The sequence below is a fragment of the Daphnia carinata genome, chromosome 4 (assembly GCF_022539665.2).
Source record: "Daphnia carinata strain CSIRO-1 chromosome 4, CSIRO_AGI_Dcar_HiC_V3, whole genome shotgun sequence".
In the NCBI taxonomy this organism is placed as follows: domain Eukaryota; kingdom Metazoa; phylum Arthropoda; class Branchiopoda; order Diplostraca; family Daphniidae; genus Daphnia; species Daphnia carinata.
In genome coordinates, this window is record NC_081334.1 from 4,511,790 (window position 1) to 4,536,615 (window position 24,826).

General features: G+C 40.2%; 8 protein-coding genes across 11 annotated transcripts; 4 read left to right on the plus strand and 4 right to left on the minus strand.

Annotated features, from left to right (window-relative positions):
- Positions 1–908: 908 nt before the first annotated feature.
- Positions 909–6,899, minus strand: LOC130694990 (polyhomeotic-like protein 1). Its single transcript, XM_057518106.2, has 5 exons — positions 6,084–6,899; positions 4,047–4,236; positions 3,297–3,493; positions 2,065–2,406; positions 909–1,768 (listed from the first exon to the last, which is right to left on the minus strand). Exons 2-5 carry the CDS (start codon positions 4,087–4,089, stop codon positions 1,376–1,378), a joined length of 975 nt encoding a protein of 324 aa, XP_057374089.1. The 5' UTR covers positions 4,090–4,236; positions 6,084–6,899; the 3' UTR covers positions 909–1,375.
- Positions 6,900–7,155: 256 nt separating this feature from the next.
- Positions 7,156–9,129, plus strand: LOC130694992 (uncharacterized). 3 transcript variants are annotated; one of them, XM_059494964.1, is made up of 5 exons: positions 7,156–7,970; positions 8,035–8,225; positions 8,295–8,677; positions 8,746–8,959; positions 9,046–9,129. In XM_059494964.1, the coding sequence occupies exons 1-4, from the start codon at positions 7,831–7,833 to the stop codon at positions 8,944–8,946; spliced, it is 915 nt and encodes a 304-aa protein (XP_059350947.1). In that variant the 5' UTR covers positions 7,156–7,830; the 3' UTR covers positions 8,947–8,959; positions 9,046–9,129. The 3 variants fall into 3 exon arrangements, with proteins under 3 accessions (XP_059350947.1, XP_057374090.1, XP_057374091.1); XM_057518107.2 differs by having other exon boundaries at positions 7,157–7,970; positions 8,746–9,129; XM_057518108.2 differs by having other exon boundaries at positions 7,160–7,970; positions 8,038–8,225; positions 8,746–9,129.
- LOC130694989 (2-amino-3-ketobutyrate coenzyme A ligase, mitochondrial-like) lies at positions 9,031–11,537 on the minus strand. Its single transcript, XM_057518105.1, has 9 exons — positions 11,435–11,537; positions 11,106–11,362; positions 11,020–11,046; positions 10,863–10,937; positions 10,569–10,776; positions 10,303–10,486; positions 10,039–10,231; positions 9,461–9,638; positions 9,031–9,381 (listed from the first exon to the last, which is right to left on the minus strand). The coding sequence occupies exons 1-9, from the start codon at positions 11,448–11,450 to the stop codon at positions 9,224–9,226; spliced, it is 1,296 nt and encodes a 431-aa protein (XP_057374088.1). The 5' UTR covers positions 11,451–11,537; the 3' UTR covers positions 9,031–9,223.
- Positions 11,359–13,381, plus strand: LOC130694995 (uncharacterized). The gene is made up of 4 exons (XM_057518112.2): positions 11,359–11,576; positions 11,659–11,810; positions 12,226–12,379; positions 12,469–13,381. Exon 4 carries the CDS (start codon positions 12,472–12,474, stop codon positions 12,991–12,993), a length of 522 nt encoding a protein of 173 aa, XP_057374095.1. The 5' UTR covers positions 11,359–11,576; positions 11,659–11,810; positions 12,226–12,379; positions 12,469–12,471; the 3' UTR covers positions 12,994–13,381.
- A 45-nt stretch (positions 13,382–13,426) lies between these two features.
- On the plus strand, positions 13,427–15,496 carry LOC130694996 (cystinosin-like). Its single transcript, XM_057518113.2, has 10 exons — positions 13,427–13,612; positions 13,669–13,780; positions 13,851–14,036; positions 14,099–14,239; positions 14,301–14,400; positions 14,475–14,594; positions 14,669–14,839; positions 14,909–15,026; positions 15,092–15,194; positions 15,263–15,496. Exons 1-10 carry the CDS (start codon positions 13,561–13,563, stop codon positions 15,354–15,356), a joined length of 1,197 nt encoding a protein of 398 aa, XP_057374096.1. The 5' UTR covers positions 13,427–13,560; the 3' UTR covers positions 15,357–15,496.
- A 154-nt stretch (positions 15,497–15,650) lies between these two features.
- On the minus strand, positions 15,651–19,000 carry LOC130694986 (fanconi-associated nuclease 1-like). The gene is made up of 7 exons (XM_057518102.2): positions 17,734–19,000; positions 17,354–17,664; positions 16,928–17,285; positions 16,679–16,875; positions 16,068–16,614; positions 15,884–15,998; positions 15,651–15,808 (listed from the first exon to the last, which is right to left on the minus strand). The coding sequence occupies exons 1-7, from the start codon at positions 18,826–18,828 to the stop codon at positions 15,663–15,665; spliced, it is 2,769 nt and encodes a 922-aa protein (XP_057374085.1). The 5' UTR covers positions 18,829–19,000; the 3' UTR covers positions 15,651–15,662.
- A 222-nt stretch (positions 19,001–19,222) lies between these two features.
- LOC130694877 (uncharacterized) lies at positions 19,223–24,804 on the plus strand. Of its 2 annotated transcripts, none has more exons than XM_057517984.1 (11): positions 19,223–19,497; positions 19,673–20,156; positions 20,229–20,361; positions 20,423–21,699; positions 21,762–21,915; positions 21,980–22,075; positions 22,144–22,262; positions 22,331–22,506; positions 22,573–22,780; positions 22,844–22,987; positions 24,180–24,804. In XM_057517984.1, the coding sequence occupies exons 1-11, from the start codon at positions 19,475–19,477 to the stop codon at positions 24,339–24,341; spliced, it is 2,976 nt and encodes a 991-aa protein (XP_057373967.1). In that variant the 5' UTR covers positions 19,223–19,474; the 3' UTR covers positions 24,342–24,804. The 2 variants fall into 2 exon arrangements, with proteins under 2 accessions (XP_057373967.1, XP_057373965.1); XM_057517982.2 differs by having other exon boundaries at positions 19,224–19,497; positions 22,141–22,262.
- Positions 22,962–24,108, minus strand: LOC130694883 (U-scoloptoxin(11)-Sm7a-like). The gene is made up of 5 exons (XM_057517989.2): positions 23,948–24,108; positions 23,606–23,842; positions 23,459–23,528; positions 23,265–23,401; positions 22,962–23,204 (listed from the first exon to the last, which is right to left on the minus strand). Exons 1-5 carry the CDS (start codon positions 24,044–24,046, stop codon positions 23,028–23,030), a joined length of 720 nt encoding a protein of 239 aa, XP_057373972.1. The 5' UTR covers positions 24,047–24,108; the 3' UTR covers positions 22,962–23,027.
- Positions 24,805–24,826: the final 22 nt, after the last annotated feature.

Below are 24,826 nucleotides of genomic sequence, written 5' to 3' on the forward strand. Positions count from 1 at the left end.
TTTTTTCAGCAAACGCAAAATGTAGAAAAACAAAACGAAAATCTTTTCATCGGTGAAAGTTCAACAGATAGTACGTTCATAAGTTATTTAACGAGTATTAGTTGTGTATTTGTAATCTTATATAGCCATTAGGTTTCAGTAGCTGTGCGTGCTGAAACCGGATTGTGAAAGCTTTTGTGGGATGGTGGATTGCAGAACACCACTTCTCTTTTTTTACGTGCTGCTGTGACCGATTTGTTTCGAGGGGAAAAAGAGCTTTGCCCAGATAACAGAAATTCAGTGGCTGAATAAGGAAGTTACGATATAAAACTATCGTCATCAGGTAACACAAAGATATTCATGGTATTGCGGGTAGTTATTTAAGAAATGTGGTCTGTTAAGAGATTTGTGATGACAAAAGTATTCCATTGGCTTTTATCGCACTACTTTTCGAAGGTGGAATCGGGGTGGGGTCAAAATTGAGTGGAGTAACTCTTGCGATTCGTTTCGACAAGGGTTTTCTCTCTTGTGATTTCAATTAGTTCAGGCTTCTAAAAATACGTTTCCCAAGAAACAAAACTTTCCATTCGCTGAGCCGAATGGGATATTTATCAACGTGTTCATTTTTCCTCCGGCTTTCTCGAGAATCGAAAGTAAATCGCGTTACGTGTCTTAACAATCGGTCGCTGTAGAGAAACCATGGCAATCATCCATCATGTACCGAATTGGAAAACGGACAATTTAAATGTTTCCGTCCTTTTGTTGAATGAGAAATCTTGGTTTTACCGCAATGTTGGGTCACGGTCCATTTGTTAAAATTTTCGCGTTTTTTAAATACGTTAATTAGCAAAAGTCTCGATTTGACTGTAATCGGTTACATGGATAGTTATGACAAGCGTGTCATGAAAGTTTAGAATAATTGCGACAAGTCGTTTTTTGAATTTTATTTCCTTGCCGTCGTGAAGACAACCAATTTCCGTTACGCAAATTTTCTCTCCTCTTGTGGGACTTTTAACAAAAATATAATTTTTATCATTTTGCTTTTTTCACATACGGACAGACACAACATACACACACAAGGGAAGGGGGAAAAAAAGTCTTTAAAAGGGGAGGATCAGCATTATGTTATTAGATATATATTTTTTTTTTCATACCTGTACAAATTGCCGACATAGACAAAGCTTTTTTTTTATTATTATTATTTTTAGAATTTTATTTGGGAAGGCTTTTTCGCGCGTAACGGTATTATTAAAATCCATTCACTGGGGGGGGGGATGTAGTAGTAATATTTAGAAAAAAAAAAGGGAGGAGTGAAAAAACACGCAATTTCTTACAACACAAGGCGTCATTGTTTTGTTAAAAAAAAAAATGATTTAATTATTATTTATTCAGCAGTTTATAATTTATGTTTGGTTTTATCGTCGACTTGGGTCGAGGGTTTGACGACAGAGGACGAAGTGGATGGAGGAATAATAGGGAGGAGAGGAGGGCGAGCGTTGGTAGGATCGATGATTCTTCCAGGCGCTTTAGGATCGTAATCATCGTTGGCGTAGAAATTTCCGTGCTCTGAACTATCGTCGTAGTCGTAGTAGTAATAATCATATTCAATAATCGATTCCTCGCCCTTTTCTTCGACGTAACGAGCGCTGCTGGGCGTTGTCGTCACCTTGTCAGCGCTGATGGAACGTGGGGCAACTGCGGGCGCGGGAGTTGAAGTGGCCGCCGTCTTGCGTCCTTGTTGTTTCTCTTGTTGTTTTTGCTGGTCTTGGATAATTCGCAATTGATTTCTCTGTTTTACGTGCAGATAAGAAGCCATTAGTTTTGATTTATTCCAGCATTGCGATGTTTGGCAAATAGCAGCGTATCGAAAACTAGTTTAATGCGTGATTTGAAAACACGAAGGTGAACAGATGGATTAAATTAACGTAATACAGCACATGTTGCCCCTTTGAGCAACATGTGCTGCAACAATTGATCATTTCTCTTTTTTTTTTTTTTTTTTTTTTATATTTATTGAAATGGTTTTATTATTCAAATGGCTAGTTGAAATTGGAGAAAATTTTAGAAAAGCGTTTGTTTTCATACCTGGTGTTCTTGTTGACGTCGTTCGTGCTGGTCAATCACCTGTTGTTGTTTGAGCACTTGGGCGGCCTGCTGCTCTTCCAATACCATGAGCTGTTTGAGCTGTTGCTCTTGTTGTCTCTTTTGCTGCTCGGACGGCTCCTCGGTTGCCGAACCGGTCGACGATGAGCTACCGGTGCCGGTGGTTTTGTTTTTATCTTGGTCAATATTCGGTTGAAACAGTTGCAAATTCTTGTCGTAGAAAAAGGTGGACGAACGGCAGTCAATCTCGAACCAGTTGGCACAAATGAAATTCTCCTGGTCAAACACTGTGTCGTTCGGGCACATGAATTTGAAATCTCTCACCTGTCCATGAGAACATTTTTTGTTGTTGTTATTTTCGTTCATGTCGAAAACACGATCACGAAAAACGAAAATGGGGCAGAATGGTGAGTAGGCAAAATTCGTGCCAAGGCAAATGATGGAACATTCCCAGCACACAAATATCGTGATCGTGAAACAAAAAATGACAAGTTCACGAACGAGATCTACGCACTTTTTTCGAAGCTCTCTCTCTCTCTCTCCTACATCCAATTTTCGCGAAAAAAAGAGAGAGGTTACATGAGAAGCCCCAATTCCCATCCCCTAGAAGTAGCAGCGTGACCGTGTATAATAGGCCGAGAGAGCACGCACGAAAACAATGGATTAAAATCATTTTTTTCTCCCGACTTTTCTCAATTTCCCTTTCACTTTTGACCTTTGTACACCTGTGCACACACACGACATTAAGACACACTTAAAAAAAAAAGAGGGAGGCAACAAACAGTTAATTTTCAGGATATTTTTGTGATGTGGAGGGGCTCTCGTTCGTGAGTTGACCTGCTGTTTTGGCAAAAGACACGCGTTGCCCTCCAGAACGAATATTTTCCCTTTCTCTTGTGTACGAAAATATATTTCCTGCGTAAAAAAAAGATGAGCGAATTTTCAGGTGACCTCGTATACGATCCCCCCCTCTCTCCATATATGTAGAGAGATGTTTAAAGCGCATGTCCCGCGTTTGTGTGGTTATTCCAAGTATTCGCATGCATCCAACTGACGCTAAAAAACCTTTCACTTCCAATGATTTTGGCTCAAACTTTTAATCTCTTGTAGTAAAAGTTCAGTTGAACGTGTGACGCATATTGAACTAACCGATGGCCTTTTTCTTTTTCAAATATATGAACAGGGGAATAAAAGAAAAAAATATTGGAACTTACGTCATTTTCGTCGACTTGGACGCAGACGTGGAACATTTGACAATCGGCGTCGGGATCGGCGTAGTATCCGCCGACGACTTTACCGGCGCAAGTGAACGACGTCTCGGGCATGTGATCGTGATGGTAATTAGGCGGACGCCTTACCTCGCCCGACACCGGATTTACGCTCCAGCTCAACACGCCCAGCGCCAACAAACCTGAAACAACGAGGTAATCGCGTTTCTTTTTTAATTTAAAATTAGCAAAATCATTTTGTGTGCATGGGATATTATGAATGCGATGAGCAAGTGAGATTAGCTTTCTCTGATCAATTCGAAGGCAAAACACAATTCGCAGAGGGGGGGAGGCTCTTGCGATTGGAATTTGAAACCAATCAAACGAAAATTATCTTTTAGTGTTTCACGAAGAGAAAATGGGTGAACTTTCAAACAAAACACAGACCAAAAAAAAAAAAAAAAACAAAAATTCCATAATAAAAATGAACCGCGAAATTGTTTCTACTGGGAACCAGGTAAAAATGTGTTCACCAAAATTCCTCGTTCGTTGCATTTAGAAGCAAAAAACTAAGTCAACTAATAACAACATGGGAAAGATGAAATACTTTCCGGAAAAAAAAAAAAAGAAATCGTACGGTAAATTTCATTTCTGCCGGGGTACGATAACAATAACTAGGAACGTTTGTCATACTGAGGTCATAACAAACTTCCCCTGATTTTTGTTTTCCTTAAAAACAAAATAATTTTTTTTTACCGAAGAGGAACTGCTGATGGCTGGGTGATGAGGTCCTTCCCATTGTAAACGTTCGATTTTAGGCCCCTTAATTTTTGTAACAAATTGTCGTCTTCTTCTTGGTCGCTCTTCTTTTTGTTTCTTAATGAATTACGTGCTCACCGTTCCATTAGTTCAGGGCTCTGCCGTCGTAACGGAGTAGTTCACAGTTCTAATGAAAAAAAAAAAAAAAATGTAATTTAGAAATAATCACATGACCGACATTTGGCGTCGAGTTTATAATTAGAAAGAAAATTATCAGGACAGCAGATGGTATGGGGGAAAAATCTTTTTCACATGGAACAATGAACCGAATTGTTTTTCCTTCCAAACTTTTTAGCAACTTTTCTATTTTAAATTTCAAATTCATTTACGTACATGTCCGATTAGTTTAATTATTGTTACCTGAACTTTCACTTGACCCTTTTTTCTTTTTCGTCTACCTGGAACGTAGTTGTAATTGCCGATATCTTAGTGTTACCCTGGTCGATCTGTTGTTTGCCCGATTCACGAAACGTGATGAGCGAAAGTTGCTCGATTATCAGTTGGACGCTAAAAACCAATCGCCTGATCTCTACAAGCTTTTTGCCGATAGAAAAAGATGCTGGGCTTTTAAAAATTGCGTTTCAATGGAAAAATGACGATGGGTCTCTCTCTTTTTGACAGAAGGTGGGCACAGTCCGAGTAACCCAGTTAACGAGCAAAAGAGAAATGATGATGAAGAAGCTCGCACTGAAAGAGTGAAAGGATTTCGATGTGAAAGACATTTCTCGGCGTCAGGGCGAAGACATGTTTAGTCAGTCAAAACCGACCAGACACCCATAAGAATTCGGAATCAATTCAAGATTGAAGATCTGGGTCACAGACGTCAGTCCTGCTGCTAAGGCAAAGACCCCCCTACCCCTTTTCTCTCTCTTTCTCTCTAATGAATGAAGAAAATATCTTTTCTCACTGAACTTGCATTGGCTTTTAAGGGAACGAACATCTTGACACACACGGATCCCTATAACGCGTATATGTACGAGACCGTGATGATTTAGAGAGTTACGTCTAAGGGGGGAAAAACAAGAGACTAGTGACCCGATTCGTGACCCACACCTGTTTTTTTTTTTTCTAGTTATTTTCTCCAGCATATATCGAGAGACTTGTTTCACCTGAGAACATTCCAAACATTCCAGTGATGTTTCTTTAGTGTTACACCCCTTTTTTCTCGAAAACTATTTTATCGTATCACCTTGTGAAATGATTGAGGTTAGACACCCCACCAAGCGGAACGATGTGAATGAAAGTGGTGATCTCAAATCATTCGAGTTGCGTAAACTACCCTCGATAAAAAAAAAACCCAAAAATTTACGACTTTCATTTCGATCGGTAAAAGAAAAAAAATAATTGTGCAATTTTGCTACCCTCATCGATCGTGTTGCTTTTGAAAATTGGACGAGTCGTAGAGGTAAAGTGGGTAGGTCACGATCTCCGTCGATTGTTTTCCGTGCTAACTGTGAAAGTGGCCCGTTCCTATATACGGGTTATCTCGTTTCGAAAATAATACAAAAAGGTTGTGACCCGTAGTAGATCTCTCTACCCCCATTTTCTATACAAGTTTTTTTTTTTTTTTTTTTTTGCGTCATTTGATCGAATGAAAAGTCTGTCATCCGGATCATCGGTGAGCTGTTAGCCATTTGGCGTTCCACTCGATAAAATCCAAACGCTCTTATTTCTTCTTCCCGACTCCCGAAAAAAAAAAGAAAAGAAAGAAGGCCATTGATTTTTGTCGTCGTTTTACAGCACAATTTTTTTTTTTTGTTTTCATCTTTCTCTTTTTCTGGTTGAATAAATAGGAGAAAATCGCCACACACACGCACAAAAGGGAGAAAGCCTTTAACCCATAATTATTATTATTTCGTGGCTACCGATGCGAGAAAATGATTATTTCGCTTCCGCCTTTTTCTTTGCCAGCAAAAGAAAAAATATGTTTGCGAATATAAAAAAAAACACGACATTGCGACACTATATACACACCTTGTGTTATTTATTTGTTGACGTTTCTTCTTTACGATTATGATGATGATGACGGTATATAGTGCTGTATATCCGTTGTTGTAATAATATTTTTTCTCTCTTTTTTTTTTTGTTTCAGAATAGAAAAAAAAAAAAAAAATTGGCCAACCCTATGCCACTACAATAACAACAAGGCCATCATCATGTTCCAGCGGCCGGAAGCGTTCCGTTGTTATTTATCACCCCCGCGAGGCACTGCTTTTCACCCCACAAACACATAGACACACACACACACACGCATGCAACACTTGGTTGATGTGTGGTTTCAAATTTTTTACACTGACGGAATGAAATTCAATTCGGTCCCCTCGCCAACGGCACTCGGAATTCCAATCGTCACTAACTATTGGCGAACGTCAATTGATCGAATTCCACGAACTGACTTTTGTAGTCGACTGGGGAAAAACGAAAGAAAGGGGTGGATGCACGACGAATTCAGACACAGAGGGCAGCAGCAGCAGAGATACTAATTAAAAACAAGGTAATGACAACAACAAAAAATGGAGAAGAGATTTTGTCTTTCACGAAAAGTCTTGGTTAAAGAGGAGAGAAAATATGCACAACGACACTGACAACAGCACGAAAAAAAATGCGCGTGCGTGCGAACCGGTTGACGTTTGGTTACCGACTACCTCTACTACCTGCTGGGCTGGTATAGTAACTTTGCTCTGTGTGTGTGTGTGACTCTCTCTCAGCGCCAGAAGCACTGGAACACTGGAACAACAACTACCACACACAGAAAAAAAAAAAGCGGAACACCATCCTCGTCTGTTGATGCAGAGTTAAGAAGAAAAAAAAAAAGAACTAGCCAACAGCATACATAGAGTGAAAGTAGAGCGACTTGTTACCTTTCTCTCTTCTTCTTCTTCGTCTTCTTGTATGCAGAGTGAGAGAGAGAGAGAGACAACTGTTTGCAGATTCTTGTTTTGGACTGCTGCACCTGTAAACGACCAGCCTCTATTATCAGCGGCCATCTTTTTTTTTTAATTTGAAAAGAAAGAAAAACTTAAAACTGGTTGATGCTAAAAGATTCGTTTGCAAGTGACGGAAAGGAATCCGGACAAGAAAAAATTGATTACCGCCAAGGACTTTTTTTTTTTACACAACTTTTTTTGCGGTGTTCATCATCATTATCCACATAATCATCATCAACCACGGTTGCAATTGAATATGGCCTCGCAATTTTTCGGTACATCATCAAATCATTAACTGTATGTGCTGTAGTGGAACTAGTAGTAGTAGTAGTAGTAGTTTTTGTTGTAGGCGGTGTTATTCAAGCTGTAATCAACTTTCCCTCTTGCTGCTGCTGCCTCATTCAAGATGAAAAGTTCACGAGCTTGACTCAACAAATGAAATGTGTTGATCGTTGGAGAATTTCACGACCTGAATTCCTCCGCCCATCGTCTGTTTCATCCCTTTCAAATCTTTCGACTGCTGCGTCCTCTCGAGCCCACGGACGGTTCATTGCACTCTTCATCCATTGTCGTACCTGACGCTAGATGGCATTTTCGCCTTCGCTAGATGTCTCTTCTAGCTGTTGTTATCATCATTCGTCTTCTGCTGCGGATGAAAAATTCGTCAAATGAAAGAGAATCTTAATCTTGTGTGTCATTTGCTTATCTCATGCTGAAAATTGTATACACTCCCCTTTGCATTCACACCGGGAACACATGAATCGGCGTATTCGTTCCTGTCTCCGGACGACGAGATGAATAATAACGTCATGAATAAAGAGGCCATCCAACTGCTGAACGCCGCCAGCAGTGACAGCGACTCTGCATCTGATTTGCAATTCTCATTGGCCCCTCAACCGACGGTTCAAGTTAGGCGAAAGATTCGAACAAAAAGGTAAAAATCAGGAGTAATTTTTATTTTCCATTCAAACAATGACTCTTTGTATTTTTGTGTCTAGTAGGAAACAGAGGCGAGGAGACACTGGAAATGGATCTCAATCTCCCGCGCTTTCCCAACTGTCTTGCTCCTGTTCCAATGTCTTAAAAATTGCTTGCATATCATTTGCCGTAGGAGGCACTTTAGTCCTTGGTTGGATAGTCATGCTGCTCCACACAGAAGTACAACAGCTCTCTGAGAAACTGGCCAGTGGTATACAATAGCTATTCATTGTTCCCTTGGCTGTATACTCATTAAAAGTGTTTTGTTTGTTTATTTCAGTTCCTGCCTCTTATGATGATGAAACCATTTTGGGATTGAAGAGAACCATTAAGGAGCTGACTTTGAATCAGTCTTACCACTTTTACGTCCTCCAGAATTATTCGAGAGGTTTGGAGGACTTTCGTCAACAAATGACGTCGATGACGACTGACGTCAGCAACATTAAAGACAGTCTGAAGGAGGCCCCTCAAATGTTAAACATCGGGAAAGAGCTGGACTCTCTGAAATCCTCCTTAGTTACTTATGGTGCAACTATATCCGACTTGAAGCTCGGACTAGCCGAGCTAAAAGAATCGCCAACGGCAGCCAGTTTACTAGAAACCTTCAACTCGACGCTGCAGGGCAGACTGGACACAATCACCGAAGATTTGCATCATCATCATGTAGGACAAGTGAAAAAAAAAAAAAAATGTCTATTTATTGTGATTATCTATTCGCCAAATTCTCGCAGGGAATGATTACCTCACTTCAAAATACCACGGAACGTCTCTCTTCTCAGATTCCGGCAGCGAATGTTCCTCAAAGGATGGATGCTGTGCAGAATGCCCTCGTGAAATTGGAGGCTCAACAAATCAACACGACCTTAACTCTCAGTTACGCCATGGAACTGATCCAACAAATAACTAGTGGATCCTTAGGAAGGGCAAATTGACCCCGGTGCACCAGTAATCGTAGATATGCCATAAAAATTTAAAAAAATATTTGATTTTAATGAAATTTAAACTTAAATCGGTAGTTGCCAAGTTGACAGACCTTTATATTAACTAGTCTTTTTCAAATAATAGCTTTGTCTTTTTTGTCGCGCTCAAAATACAGTTTCATTTTTGTTTTTAAAGTTTCGCCATTGGTAGATGGATAAACTTCGTGCTTTTTGTTTGCCGTGTAAAGGTTTTTCTTGATCATTAACATTTTTCTTTTTGCTTCGCTCTCTAGTGGATGACGTTCAGCTCACGGCCAACTGCGATGAAGGCCTCGATGGTCCGGTCGATGTCGTCAAACGAATGAGCCGCAGAGATTTGCACGCGAATTCGTGCTTTTCCTTTAGGCACGACAGGGTAGCTAAATCCAATCACGTAGATGCCTCTACCTATCATCAATATAATCTGTTGATGGATTACTTTTACTCCTGATTAGAAAGTCTCATTACGTTTTTTTTTTTTTCTTACCTAACATTTTTTCGGCCATGGTAGCAGCCAGTTTAGCATCTCCTAGGAATACGGGGCAAATGGGATGATTTTCGCCAAGAATTTGAAATCCGGCTGATGTAATTCCATGACGGAAACGTGCCGTATTAGCTGCCACTTTTTGCGATAGACCCGACCCTCCCATAACCAATTCCAGGGCCTCAGAAAGGGATTTGAAAAAAATAATAGACTGAAAGTTAGTACGATGGCTTCTTCTTGGAATGAGGTAAAAATAAAAGTTTGATCGTGATCATTTGGTAAACAAAAGAAAAAGTTTTTAAAAGTTTTTTGTCTTTTTTTTTGTTTTCTTTCAGACTGATGCCACTTGACGTGCTTCAGCTTAGTCACGGCAGGGAATGCTAGGGTAGGAATGTTGTAGTCACGCCATTTCCAGCTATATCAACTCGGCTAGTTCTAACACTATACGTAGGGCAACACCATCAGCTGTAAACTTTAGTTTTTTCGTCTTCTTCTGTTCGTCACCAGAACATGACAACAACTTTTTCAAGGACTTTATAAGGTATCACATATTTATCTTTTTCTTTAATCAATTAAACTACCTTTTGGGCAACGGCCACGACAGGAGGCGGAAGTGAATTGGAGAAAAGGTATGGGCGCGCTCGTTGGCGTAGTAGGTGAATCAATTCTTTGGGGCCGGTCGTGTAGCCTCCCGCCGCACCACCCAAAGCTTTACCCAGGGTTGAGTTGATGATGTCAACTCGGTTGGTGAGACCAAAATATTCTTCTGTTCCCCTGGCGTCGAAAATGAGGTTGTTCAGTCAAAAAAAAAAAGCAAAATGAAATGCATCAATCATCGGGCGTACCTGCCAGTAGCTCCAAAAAAGCCCGTGGCATGACACTCGTCGATAAAGATCATTGATTTGTATTGGTCAGCAAGTTGGCCGATTTCTTTCAATGGAGCGACGTTACCATCCATGCTGAAGACACCATCCGTCACAATTAAGCGCATTCGTGCGTTTTGACTCTCTTTCAATTTCTCTTCGAGATCTTTTTGGGCGTGAGAAGGCAATTAAAAACCGCAATTGAAAAAAAAAAAAGTGAAGGGATAATGAAATTTCTGAATACTAACCAGCCATGTCCTTGTGCTTGTAACGGAACTTTTTAGCCTTGCAGAGCCGGATACCATCAATGATGGACGCATGATTAAGTTCGTCCGAAATGACAGCGTCGTCGGGAGTCAGTAGGACTTCGAAGAGTCCAGCATTGGCGTCGAAACAGCTCGGGTAAAGAATGGCGTCTTCTCGGCCGTGGAATTCGGCAATTTTCTTCTCCAAAGTCTTTTTGAATTTATTATGAAACATCGTCATCGGTTATGGAAAGTAAAGAACCACGAAACATGTCATTTATGAATTATTTGCACTACCTTATGGATGTCTTGAGTTCCGCAGATGAAACGCACGCTACTCAAGCCGGCACCGTACCTGTCGAGAGCTTCTCTCTGCATAATCAATTTATTCATGAAATGGAAAATTGGCAAAAAAAAAAAAGGGAAACTTCACCAAGGATGAGTCAATACTTACGCCTGCTTGAATAACATCCGGATGACTCTATCAATTTACACGAAAATTTATTGAATGGACTTGGAATCAAGAAACACATGAATTACCGAAAGACCCAGGTAATTATTTGCGCAAAAATTCAGCAGTGGTTGTAGCTGGCCTTGAACTTGAACACTGACAGCTTGCTTAGAGGTAATGACTCGTTCGTGCTTAAAAGTTCCAGCTTGGCGAATCGATTCCAATTCGTTATCCAACAGCTGACGGGCGGCTGCTAGAGCATTGCTGTTGGATCGTCTACCTAAATGACACGCTCCCTGCACGAAATCCTTTTGCACTAAAAGCCATCGACATCCTGAACGACCAGCTAATCGAAGCATTTAAAATAATTAGAAACCAATTGATTTTTTCATTTACATGTTTTTTCCAGGTTACAGACCTCCTGTATAGAACATGTTGCGTGACTAAACAGTATAAACGACTGACCTGCGACAAAGCAGGAGGCAGCGTTCCAAAAACCCCAAAATCTATTTTCGGGTTCTCTTGACGTCGTGGCTGTGTTACTACGCCAGATGTATACGGTGCGTCAAACTAATTAGCCGTCCAGTCAGCTGTTTTTGTAAGTACTATTTTCATAAAAAGTTGTTATCGATTGCATTATAGGAGGAACAAAACGAAAAGAGGTGATTGGCAGATTGCTCTTTATATTGCCGACTCACACGACATCATTCGTCAAATATTATATGTCCATCTAATCGATCAAGCAACCTACATATACGTTTGGTACACATGTTACCATGCGCACACATCAAGTGGTAATAGTTTCCATGTTTGACTCTTCTACACTTACAAAAAAATGCGAGAATTTCAGGGGCGGTAAAATTTATGATTTGATCCAACTTTGATGGAAAACGAAAAACTTTTGTATCTTTTTCTACTGTGTACAAACAAGTCGTTTACGTACACGTCCGTTATTTTGTATAGGCTCTTTTGAGCACGCGATGTCATTGTCAACCGATGCTATTCTGAAACTTTTGTATGATGGATTACTACATCTACTATATACTTGATTGTTCATTTGATTGTTATATAACGAACGTAATGCAACAACATCCAAGTGGATATTAAGAGCTATATTTTTAGCAATTATTTTAAACAGTTCCATGACGAGTGAATGTGTACATTTGCTGACTCATGGTGTCGACGTTTTTCTTTCATTTCAACTGACAGGCTTTGGAAGGTATGGTGAAAAAAAATGATGTGCTGCGCAGGCCACTCTTCATTCAGTCAACAACTGGTTCGTGTACGTACGTGATGAGGGTAGGGGGGTGGTAGCTGTCTTTTCCCCCTATACCTGGGGAGGTTGTTGCCAAGATGTGCGCAGGTGCGTACTGGAACTTTTCTTTTTTTTTTTTTGATGGGGGACAAACAAGTACGGAGAAAACGTTTCTGGCCTTTTTGTTTCTTTTCTAGTCAATGCCAAAGCATCGTTCAAGGATGGCGTCATCGGAACTCCGGCGTCCAAAATCTGCTAATCCTAATCGACGATTAAGGACAGCCACGCACAAAGTGACAGATCCACGAGTCCGTCCCGAACAACCGTCTGCTAATCCCGATGTCCAGTCGTCTCCGGACGAGTTCAGCAACAACGTCTCAGAATCGTGTCCATTATCTGTTTGGACAAATTCAGACTCCTCTTTGCTGGAAAATATCGATGATTTTCACGAAGCCATTGGTCCGCAACAGCAGTCTGGTGTGTCGAAACAAAGGCGGACGCCATCACCTACATCTTCGTCGACATTCGATTCGTTGATGACTTTCGAGTGCATTCAAAAGGCCAGTGCCTTGCGTGTTTTGGCCAAAACACTCGACAGACAGCGTGATGTCTTGCAGCAAGCCAGTGGTGGAAGCCATGGCGAGACGACCGACTCCCGCAAAACGACACCCCCACCTAGAAAATTGCGGCCTTTAGGGCGTGAATACAGTGGACCTTTCTAAAACTAGTTTCTTTTTCTTTAAACTTTAGTTTTGTTCTTGCTTATGGGGTGACAAAAGGGAGGTGGGGACAAACGGTTTCAACGTGAATAGAATGTAAAAATAGCGTATTAATGTTAATAACATCACGAGCTGACGAATTCTCTTTCTTTTCTTTTTTTGTTGTTGTGGTACTTTTACTACATGCAGTGGAGGTAAGGCAATATCACGTGTTACAAACACATAACGCCATGGGTGCGTGACAACAAGTCGTGATTCAACGCTGTAGAAAACTTAAGTTGTATGTCATTTCTAGTGCGGCTGAAACGCTCCGGTATAACGGAAACGTACTTTTTTTTTTTTGCTAACATGTCACGAATCTCAAGAGTCGCAAAATTTTAGTTTAAAGAATCCATTTTTATGACAACGATGGCAGATTATTGTTTACATTTTTTTTGCAAAATCATGTCGTCTGCTGTTATTGCGTTTTGGGGTTGAATGTCAAGTGTGAAATTCCAAAAAGGGGGGGCGTACACATAACTAGTGATCGTTGGAGAAGGGTCACGGCAACTTTTTAAGAATTGATTCAACATGACTGCAGCACAATCTCGTAAAAGTGGACAACAATGGTGCGCCGCCATCTGTAAGTTATAGTGTCCATATATTACGCATTGATGTAGTTAACTCTTTTTTTTTTAGGTCTTCTTTTACCTCTAGTCCTGACTGGTTGCGGCGGAAGTGAATTGACTTGCATTCCTCACGATGTTCTAGTCCATATCGGTGGTGAAACAGATGTAGTGTTATCACTCAGGTGGGATCTCTATGATACTCAATATTCAATTTATAATGACAAGCATTTGAATTATTTCAAACACTGGTAGTGGTTTCAATCATTCAGTTGAGATCTACCCTCTTTATGAGCCTGGCAGTGCAGCAGAGAAGATTACCAATCTGGGGAATGTGACTTTATATGGGAATCCTGAAGGACTAAATGTTAGTTTGACAATTCATGCTGTTCGTGGTGGTCATGTAACAGTCTACTTTAATGCCACTACCCCAGCCATAAAGTAAGTGTTGACCAATAGGTTTTAACTAGTAATTCATAACAACTGGATATTCTGTGTTGCAGTGACGATGAGGCATATGTCAGAGTGACCATCATTCATTCTGATGAAGTTTTCTTTGTGTGTATTGTTGTTGGATGGGTGTATTTTGTTGCCTGGTCTGTTTCCTTCTATCCTCAAGTATATGAAAACTTCAAGCGTAAATGGCAAGTTTGACATCAACGGTCTAGCAAGATTCACTAACTATTATTTTTTATAATGGCATAGTGTTGTTGGTTTAAACTTGGACTATGTTGTTTTGAACGTCCTTGGGCATTCTGTCTATGGCCTTTTTAATATGGGTCTCTACTGGATACCAAGTGTTCAGGTATGCAACATTTTCATTCAATTGCTATATTAGTTGTCATTTAATGAAGGAGTGCTGTTGATTTGCACAAACAGCTCCAGTATTATGAAATCCATCCAATGGGCGTTATTCCAGTCCAGACGAACGATGTTGTTTTTTCGGTGCACGCAACCGTTTTCTCCATTGTTACTGCCGTACAGTGCATCATATACGAGGTAAACTATCAAACACTTTTCGCGTGTAGTTGTAACAATTACAACAAAAGAATTCTTTGATTGTCTTGATATAGAGAGGTGATCAAAAAGTGTCCCCCTACACATGGGCGTTCATCGGTGTTTCTTCTACATTTATTTGCATCAGCACTATAGCAGCAATTACCTATAGTATTACCTATCTTTCTCTTCTCTACTATTGCTCCTACGTCAAGTTAATAGTAACCCTGATCAAGTACATTCCACAGGTATTTGGAACTGAAAGTAAGTGAACGTTCCTAACAATGTTAAACATCTTTTTTTATTTCTTGTTAAAGGCACACCTGAACTACAAACGACAAAGCACTATAGGATATTCGATCGGTGGAGTGCTCCTTGATATTACTGGAGGATTGTTGAGTGTTCTTCAGATGTTCTTATTGGCTTATAACAATGGTATTTAAAATCTAAAAACTCTTACATAATCATTTCCTCTTTGACATATTTATCACACAAAATAGATGACTGGGATTCCTTGTTTGGCGATCCCACCAAATTTGGACTCGGCCTTTTCTCCGTTATGTTTGATTTGCTCTTCATCGTTCAGCATTATGTGCTCTATAGGTTCGTTAATCTGAATTCGTTGAAAAAGAAAAGATTTTTCACTTTAATTTTGTTCTGCCATCTTTTAGGAACAACAACCCGCCTGCTGTTTATCTTCCCATTAATCGTGACGATTATCTACCGATCGACGATGATCGAAGTACTCCATCGATAATGGCTTAATGGGTATCCTTTTTTGAATTCTTAGATATTGTCACGCGATTTCTCTATTCAAATCTCTATATAAGATCTCGGTGTCTCACTCATTAACACCGTAAAAATAATAGCACGTCATAACTTGGAAATATAACTCCTATCGAGTCTTGCTAGGATGATTAACTTTTATTTACAAAAAATAATCAAATAAGACGCTGCAAGATGCAAATTTTGTTATAGAAAATGCAAGTTATTCTTTTGTTCCACTTTTACGAACGATAAAATCCAACAGGAATCACAACTGCGTAATTTGCAAATTGCAATAAAATAATTCTATATATTATCCATTTTAGCTTTCACGCGACGGGATTTCCGCACAACCTTTTCGTTTCCATGTCCCTCTTCATCTTCCAATGTTCTTGGGGATTTGCTTTTGACAGTCACCTGAGGAGTAGCCCCCATTCGTTTAGCGCCAACGGCTGATGCAAAAAAAAAAAAAAAAAAAGGAAAAATGTGTGCTGTTATTATAGTGAAACCTAACAGGTAATTTATACCTTGAACGTGACAAACTTCTGCTTCTACCCCAAGCGAGACAAGGAAATCCAGCCACAAAGTTTGTTTCGGAGAAAGGCGATCGTTGGGACCTTTAACTTCGATTATTCTCCACTTCTAAAAAGGGAATTAAAATCCTGTTTTGCTTAACTCCTATCACTACTGGGTTGCTATTTTTTATTTTACCTTTTCTTTGGGATTCCATACCGTCAAGTCAGGGAATCCTGATCTGTAGTGCCGATAGTTCTGGAGAAGTCGCTGTGAAATGGCTGCTAAAGTGTGTGGAGATATGCACTGAACTAATCCGCCGACGTGGTCCAAGTCGCAAAATCTATCCCAAAAAACCAGTGACGTTTGACCGTGGTTTTCGTCCCAAATTTTAGCAATCTCTTCCATTATTTCAGAGCTGGACCAGTTGCGAATGCGGTCCAAACGATGTTCTATGGCTGATTGGCGAGACTGATAGAAATCAAGCGTATCAAAATCGAGAGGTATGGCTTGGAATTGACTGAGGAAAACATCGGCAATTTCAGATTTGTAAATAATATCCCAAAATAGCAGGCCAATGACTGTCCATAACGTAGATCCTTCACCGTGAACGCCATGGGTGTATCCATTCTCCATATAGTGCTGAAGAACGAGCTCTTCCACAGAGCATAGCGTAATGTCACCAACATCCATATTGGCATCGGAATCTCCGCGGATAAACATCGACTTGTGTCCCGGTAAGTCTCTATCGAGGAAGGTACGCTTAAGAAGTAACATTCAAGTGATCGAAGCGGACTAAAATGAAAGACCTAGGTAGAGAGCGTCCAGTGATGATCACGCAACGGGGTTCCGCAGCTGTTAAGAGAGGTAATGCGTCAAGAAGAGGTCCCAACTTTTGTTTCCATCTAGGTGACTGACAAAGTCTCGTGGCTCTCTGACTAAGTGCAAATCTGTGGGCTGGGCTAACCCACGAATCATTTAATGCATTCTTAATCATCTCGAAAGCCTATTAAAAAGGTAGTTGTAAATAGCAAATTATTCAATTAACAAGTTAGTACCTCGTAGGGTTCTTTTAGATGCTGTTCCAAATTTAAAGCGAGACGTTCGTACCAGTAGCCTCGATGGGTAGGCAAGTAAACGTTCTGATTAATTAACATCCTAATGAGATCAACTGCTTCGCGGTATCTCTTCAAACATTGAAGAGCCTCAATACGTTTGTCGAAAATGTAAACATAAATCGAACCAGCTGTGTATCTCCGTAGAAAAAGAGGTAAATCGAGATCATCTCGATGATAATCTTTTGAATACTCCTCAAAAGTTGTTTGAATTGGTTCAGTCATTTTTACCAAAGCTTCCCACTGCTTGTTATCGTAAGAATCTCTGATCTGCAGTTCCAGCAGAGAAGCTTCACCATATCTTTGGAAGCATTTTAAATAGATTTAAATTAATGGCTTGTTAGAAAACATTAACGCAAGCTCTTTTACTTAAGAAAGTGATCCCGCTGTTTAAATATTGCTGTTTGTCTGAAGATGCGATAAGACGGATAGGACTTTTCTCCAATCTTGACTTGAAGCATTTTAAAACTCTGTTGTTGCTGTCCTTTTTCTTCTTCGTCTTCCTGGCGCTGATGGAGCGTACTTAGCAAGATAAGACGCAAGAATATGCGGCGTGTCTCCTCGTTTAACTTGTAACATTCCTTGACGTACTGACGTTTGATTTTAGCCGTCATGCGATCTTTCATCGACTGAACACTTCCGGATAGACAAGGTTGGCTTCGGCAGTGCTTCAGTAACGCCTATTGGAAAATGAAATAGCTAATGTGAAATTAAAAAAGGGAAGTAATTTATTGATACACTAGCCGAACCTCAGTGGCGTTTCCTTTTCCATTAAAAGGAATTTTTGTCTCTTTAAAAAGTTGTTTAAGTTCGAACTGTGTGAGTAGTTTAAGAAGTGTTGGTAAATCATCGAGTTGGTCTATTCCAAGGAGAAAGGACGTCGAACGTAACTCTGCTAAGGCATTTCCCAAATCGGCTGCGATGTCTCCGTATGTTATTTTTTCTTTTCTACGCCATTGAAATTTTCTAGAAAACAACCTGGCATAAAGTTTTTGTGCTTCCAAAGATAAACATTTAAATTGGTTGTATGTATGGTGATCTTCTTCATTAAACAAGTGTTGATGAAGGGGTTCATCAAAAGTTGTTTTTAGCAAAAAGAGAAAAGTTTCCAGATAATAAGGAAGCCCTTCAAACTTGGTAGGTTTTGCTTCATCAACAAACAGTTTCTTTTTAATATTAGACCAATCAGAAAATTTGTTGATGGTAGTGTCTGAGTTTTTCTGGTTATCTGTTTTCATTAGACGATCCTTGAACTGTGCTGAAATCTGCTGTCTTCTGGCAAAAGTTTTCTTTGATGTGGAATAATACTTTCTTTCTTCCTTTTGAATTTTAGGTGTTGAAGGAGTAGTACGCAAAACATCATTTATCGGTAAGGGATCTTTTGTCTCTTCTTTAGTGATAGTTGATGTTGAAGAAGGACTTAAATCTAGTTTTACTAATGACACACTCAATATGTTTTCTTCATTCTTAGTTGTAATACTTGAAGGAGTTGTCAAAACTAATTCGGGTACAACCAGGTCATTTATTTTTGTTTTTGATGCCAGACTTATCTCTTGGCTGCTGCCAGATGAATTTTGTAGTGAGGTAATACACTCATTATCAAGATGATCATTTAGTTTATAATATTGCACAATCTTGCTGCAGCCAGGGCATTCTATTGGTGGTCTGGCTCTTGTAATAACTGGGGTGGCAGATGAGTTTGGTAAATTTGAAGATGGTGTCGTTGTCGATTCAGTCGCATCTAATTGCGTTGAGGAAACAGAAACAGGCGTGCGTTGAAAAAAATGGAATAGATTTGTTTTTTGAACTGGTGTCTTGCTCACTGATTTTCGATTGCGATTCATTTTTGTGATGTATTGTTCTTCTTTACTCCCTACTACTAGCTTTCGGGGTTAGTTTTCATTGGCAGCAGTTTACCAATAATTTTGCATCACGTATTCACTTTATTCAAAATTTTCTTCTTGACTCACGCAGGTTGTATTTGTGGGTTTAAAAACCGAGACAATGGGCGCCGACATTTTGTATAGAAGCCTCTTCTCTCTTCCGTACGGCCAACATATTTATATATATTTTTTAAAATAGCACTATACCAAAATATTAACAATCGCAATTTTGTAAAAGAAAAGGGATTAGTTTAAGGTTTCATACTGTCGAAAACAAGGTGAATTTGGGTAGCTAAAATCAGGAGAACCGATGGAACCACATTGGAGCTGTTTTTCTACGATACAGATAGGGGGAATGCCAATGGTTACATTTGAATGACGTCACGTTGTCGTCGATCAGCGCTTAAATGAGTAAACTCGTGTGTGACTTCTTTGAATAAAATTAGTCATTAAATACCTGTCAACAAAATTCTTTTGGTTTAAATAACAAATTTTATTGGTACTTCTCCAGTTTCATAAACTGTACAAGTACCTTTGAAGCAGTTACAGATTTTGGAGGGAAAGTTTGGTTGGCTCGGAATTGTACCGGGAAAGCACCTGCAGAAGCATGTCTACGGATGGAAGTTCGAAGTGAGCAATAATAAAAAAATTCACGTAACAAACCTTGCCGTGTGCAATAATCGTAATTATTAGCCAGTTTCTTTCTTGTTTTCATTGTGTAGTGATGTAAAAGTGTTATTTTGATTACTATTAGGCTACTTTACATTTGTTTTTTTAATTAATTCAGCTTTCATTTTCTTTCAAGGTCACAGCCTGCTACATCTTCACATTTCCCTAAATCTATGAGAAGTGTAGAATCCATGCAAAGTGGCAGCAGTGGCAGTGAAAGCAATATACAAAAACACATTTTCCAAAACAGTGGTAAAATTGGGGCTTCACTTACCAATCATGCTGACCACAAACCCATGTACGAAGTGGTAATGGCTAGCCAATCTAACCGTTTAGAAGGCACAACTCAGCTTCGGGCTCCAGGACAACATCCAGAGAAACCATATGGACAGAGAGCAAAAAAGTCCTTCCCAAAACCAAAATTCAAAGCACCAATGCTTCAAATGCTTGGCAAGGATCCCACTAATCCCGAAATTGAAGTGGTGGAATATGTTGTTAAGGGTACATGTAATCAGGAGTCTAAGCAAGATTTTACAGTTCCAATTCTCAAGATGGAGAAAAATGTTGGTGCAATGAAAGAATTCAACGATGAAGTTTTATCTCAATCACTGAAGAAAGAAGTAAGTAGCTTAAACAATTCAGAAAGTTTTCAATACCCTTATAAATTCCTTATAATTGCCGAAAAAATTCAGGAATGTGAAGAACCAAAATTGAGCAAACCATCACCATTACCTAATAGAACTGAAGCTTCATATTCACAAAATTCTGGGCAAGCAACAATCAAGAATGCATCTCCTGTTATGAAATCTCATCCAGTGGCTGATAGTAATACATCTTCACAATTTGATCCAAGATGAGCCATCATTTAATAATCAATCTTATTTAGGACCATTGAGCATGGAGATGATCAATGGTGAAGAAATGGCTGTGACGTCTACCACCACTTCACACATTGCAAGTAGTTCACCAATAGATGAAGAACATAAAAAATCTATCTTGGCATCAATGAAGCAGGCTTACACATCAGAGTTAAGCCAGTCTGATAAAGCTTTAAAAAGTGAAAATGAAGTTAATTTAGATGAACCTGTTGGAATGCCAGCTTTGACGGCCATTATCCCAGAGAGCAAGATAAATAACGAAGGAACATCAGATATCGATACCCCTAAGATGCCCGTGTTAGAAATGCATGCCGAAGATTCGTTCGATGAAGAGTTAAATAGCTTGGTAAAGAAATCCCGGTTCAGTTCGCCAGATTCGAAGACGGATTTTGGGATGGATAGTCAAGAAGATGTATTTTCGGAAGCGTGCTCCAAACCAACAGGACTAACAGCAGTGGCAGCCATTCCTGTTGATCTTAGCCATCAGTACGCGAAACCAGTGCATAGTAATAGCAAGAAACAGTTTAGTGATCTGCAAGACATTCATCACCCGCCTACTCCCGCACCTACCCCCCAAACTGACGATCTCGAGGCTGCAATGGCTGCGCTTCATGGTGAACCATTGGATCTTGACCCAATTGAAACGGTAGTAGCTATGACGAAGATACCTGTAACAAATTTAGTCGTTACAAAAGTAAAACGAGATAAGGATTTGGTCGATATCAGTGCACACTCTGCAGATTCAGATTATCACCCGGATTCAGGCAATACAGAGATATCAAGTGACGATGTGGTGAAAAGCAAACGGTCTCCAAAGCCGCACAAATACCACAAAATGGGCCCCAAAAGTATGGTAGGTACAAAACTTGTGAATAAACCAACCAAACCAAGCCCAATGGCCAAAGTGACTGATGAAGCCCATCATGAAACCAAAGCTGAAACAAAACCGGCCGTTGAAACCAAACAACCTACTAGACTATCGAGAGAGGTCGAAAAGCTCTGTGCAGATGAGATGGTCAACAATATATTACGCAGCATGGAAGTACAAGGATCAAGCAGAAGACGAGCCTCTCAGGCGGTAGTCACGTACAAAGAATGTCAGTCGAATAATCCCGAAAAAGATATACGTTTTGCTCGGCGTGCTAAACGCATCAAAGAGGAAGGAATTTTTGAAAAAGAGTCTACACCTCCAAAGAAAAATAGGAATAAACGAACTACCTCAATCGCCTCCTCAGTTGAATCAGTCCCACAGGATCGAGCATTGCAACAGTGGGAAGCTCTTCAGGTATGTGTCACCTTGTATTTAAAAAATCTTGATAGAAATTCAGTATCTGCTTTTGTTTTTAGAACTCCAATAATGAAGACAGAGTGGTATACGTTCCTCGTAAGTTGGTCAATCCCGCAGATGCTTCGAAAATTGTTCGCCGTCGGACTTTCTCCTCAGGTTCAAGCACAGACGCTAATCAGAACGGCAACCGAAAGGTTTTACATTCTCAAGACGGTAATTCGCTCAAGTTATTCACGAGATCTTAAAACACACTATACAATTTACCGTTCATTTCCAGATGTGCAAACTGCCACTTACGCGTTAAAAAAAGATCATAGTTATACGACAATTAAAAATGAGGCGTCAGAACCAGTATCTTCTCAGCGTGGCACCGGTACATACAATCTTTTAGCAGTAACTGTCGTCCCCATTATTTTCTAATTTTTCCGCATTTCTTAGAAGATTTGGCGTCTAAACTAAGCGCTAGTTGTCAGGAAATTCATATTCGTTGCAAAGAACATCTTTTGTATGTCACACTCTGCCCCAGGACGTCTAAGTTACGGAATAGCCTCAATTCCACGGTATGCTGAAAACCATTAAGCTATTCTTATACAGCAATCTTAAAATTTTGATTCACCTATCTATCTAGATCCTAAAAGAGCTTTCAATGTTACTGCGAAAGCTAAAAATGGAGCCACAGATTCATGTAGTGCTGTTCACCTCAGCAGGACCTGATTTTTGCACGGGAATCGACTTTCCTTCACTTATTCACGATAATATGGCTTCGAGATTGGAATCGTCCATTTCCATGGTGAACCACATCCAGTAAGTATAACCAGCCATCTAACGAAAAAGTTGAATTCTACTAAATTTTGATGTGTGCCCCATTAGAGAGTTTATCACAGAATTGGCCAACTGCGATAAAATACTTGTGGGCGGCGTAGTTGGATCCGCCATCGGTTTGGGGGTTACCATGTTACCGTACCTGGATCTCGTCTACGCCTGCGACAAAACCACGTTTTACTTGCCGTACGTAAAACTGGGCCAAAGTAGTGAGGGTGGACTACCTCTAACTTTTCCATCAACATCAAGGAATTTGGTATTTATTTTAAATGTTAGGTATCTCTGTATTAGGTATAAACGAATTTTGCAAACATTTTAGTTGAGCTTGCTGGTACACGAAGGACGACGTCTCACGGCCACGCAAGCAAAAACATTAGGCTTGGTAGATGACGTTTTTCTGCCGGATAGTTTCCAAGAAGAAATGATTCCGCGCGTCGTTAATTTGGCACTTCTTTATTCGCAGGTATGATCATAGTTTACTGATTTTTTTTTTTCAAATGTCGTCAGGGTTTGCAAACACCAAGATAGGCCGGCCCAGAGTAGTGTAGCTCCTCAACATGCGTTAACATTCGATTTTCAATTGTGCACACGCTACCTCTTCGACACAGACAGTATGGATAGACTGAAAACGTATCGGCAGTGATAGCTCCACAGTTAGACCGGCTTCGGCATCGTTTCAACTAAAATAATTAGAGGAAATGTACTGAATCTAGAGCGAAGGCCGTGTGTGAAACACTTACGGGCTTGCAAGTATAGGACGATGTTTGGCTACTGGTTGAATCACCAGCTACAGGACTTTGTTGCCACGTGTGATTGCTAGGGCACTTGCATAAGACGCGTGTACTTGGAAACTGTATGTGATCCGTTTGGAGCGAGCCTATGAGAATTCTTCTCTCGTTAACTGAATTTATGCAGTTTATTTATTTTAGCATACCGTTCATTCTGACGTTGACTGCAGATTGATTAATTGCGCAAGTTTCAATCGACTTCATCGACGAGCAAAACTGTTATTTAGGGATCAGAAGAATCGCATTTTGTAACATTGTGCACATCCAGTCGAATGGATTAAGAAACTACGTACTTTCATTTGTGCCCGATTTGTGAGTGGTAGCGAATATTTAGGTCCTTTAATGACACGCACGAGCGATGTCACGTTAGTGGCTACGTCATCCGATCCTGTCCAGTCAGTCGGGCAGTCAGCTCCCTCGGGGCAGCGGCAATAGCGATTGAGTATGGCTGGGAGCCAGTATCTTTTTTGAAGGATGCTGCACACAGTGTTTGCAGTTGCGCAGTATGGCAGGTCACGCTCGCTTCTTATCTACACTTGAGAAATTGGACCGACCGTCAAGTACCATTCGTCTTTTTATTGTGCTTGTCCAACAAAGCTCGAAATAATTTGGGGAAAGAGTGATGAAGTACTTACTTGTAAAGGGAAGACGGTGATGAGGTCGTCGTTGGAGTTGGATACGGCGATTAGAGTTGCTGCGATTAATAACGGGATGAGTGGGTGTGCAGCCATCATTGCGCTAGAGGGTCCCGAGTGTTTGTGAGACGAAATGCGATAGCCAACTAAACTGTGGAAAAACGTGTGACGTCATTCCTGTTCTCGTTTCACAGAGGAAAAAATATTTTTAAAAAATGATTTCTATTTACAGAACTCGCTGCCTATCAAGAGAATGAGTCGGGCTGCACTCCGGCGCGACCTTCCAGCCGTCCTAAAGGAAGAATCACAGCTGTTACGACAAAGTTGGATTTCTGAAGATTTTCAACGCCGGGCTAAACAATTATTCGACAGCGGAGATCTTCTCTCGGCGTAAACGACCTTCGCCCTCATCCAAGTTAGAACTTTTTTTTTCTTTTCCCCATATCTCGTCAGTTTAGTTTAAGTTGTGCGAATCACCAAAGGAACGCGTTTCGCGCGGGTTTTCAATTTTGATTTCTTTTTATCCGTCTTTACATTTGCCTTCGCGTGTTTCGTGTTAAAAGCGGCGTGACATTTTTCCCCTCCTTTTTCCTTTGGCACTTTGAAATGGTTTCACTCAAAGTGACATTACCGAGGTGCGTGTTTTTCCCGTATCCTTATGGCGATCTGTCTTTTTTTCCCCGTTAATGATGGTAGATGTTTACGCGCGTTGTGGGTTTGGAATTTCGGAGGTCGTTATTCTTCTCCATTTATTTATGTAACCCAATCCAGATTTCAATTATCTCCACATCACATCGAGTGCCTGTTTTGCTATCCGTTTTTTGAAAGACGGTCCCCTTATTAGGTTTGCATTGTTACCAAGAAATGAAAAAAACCGGT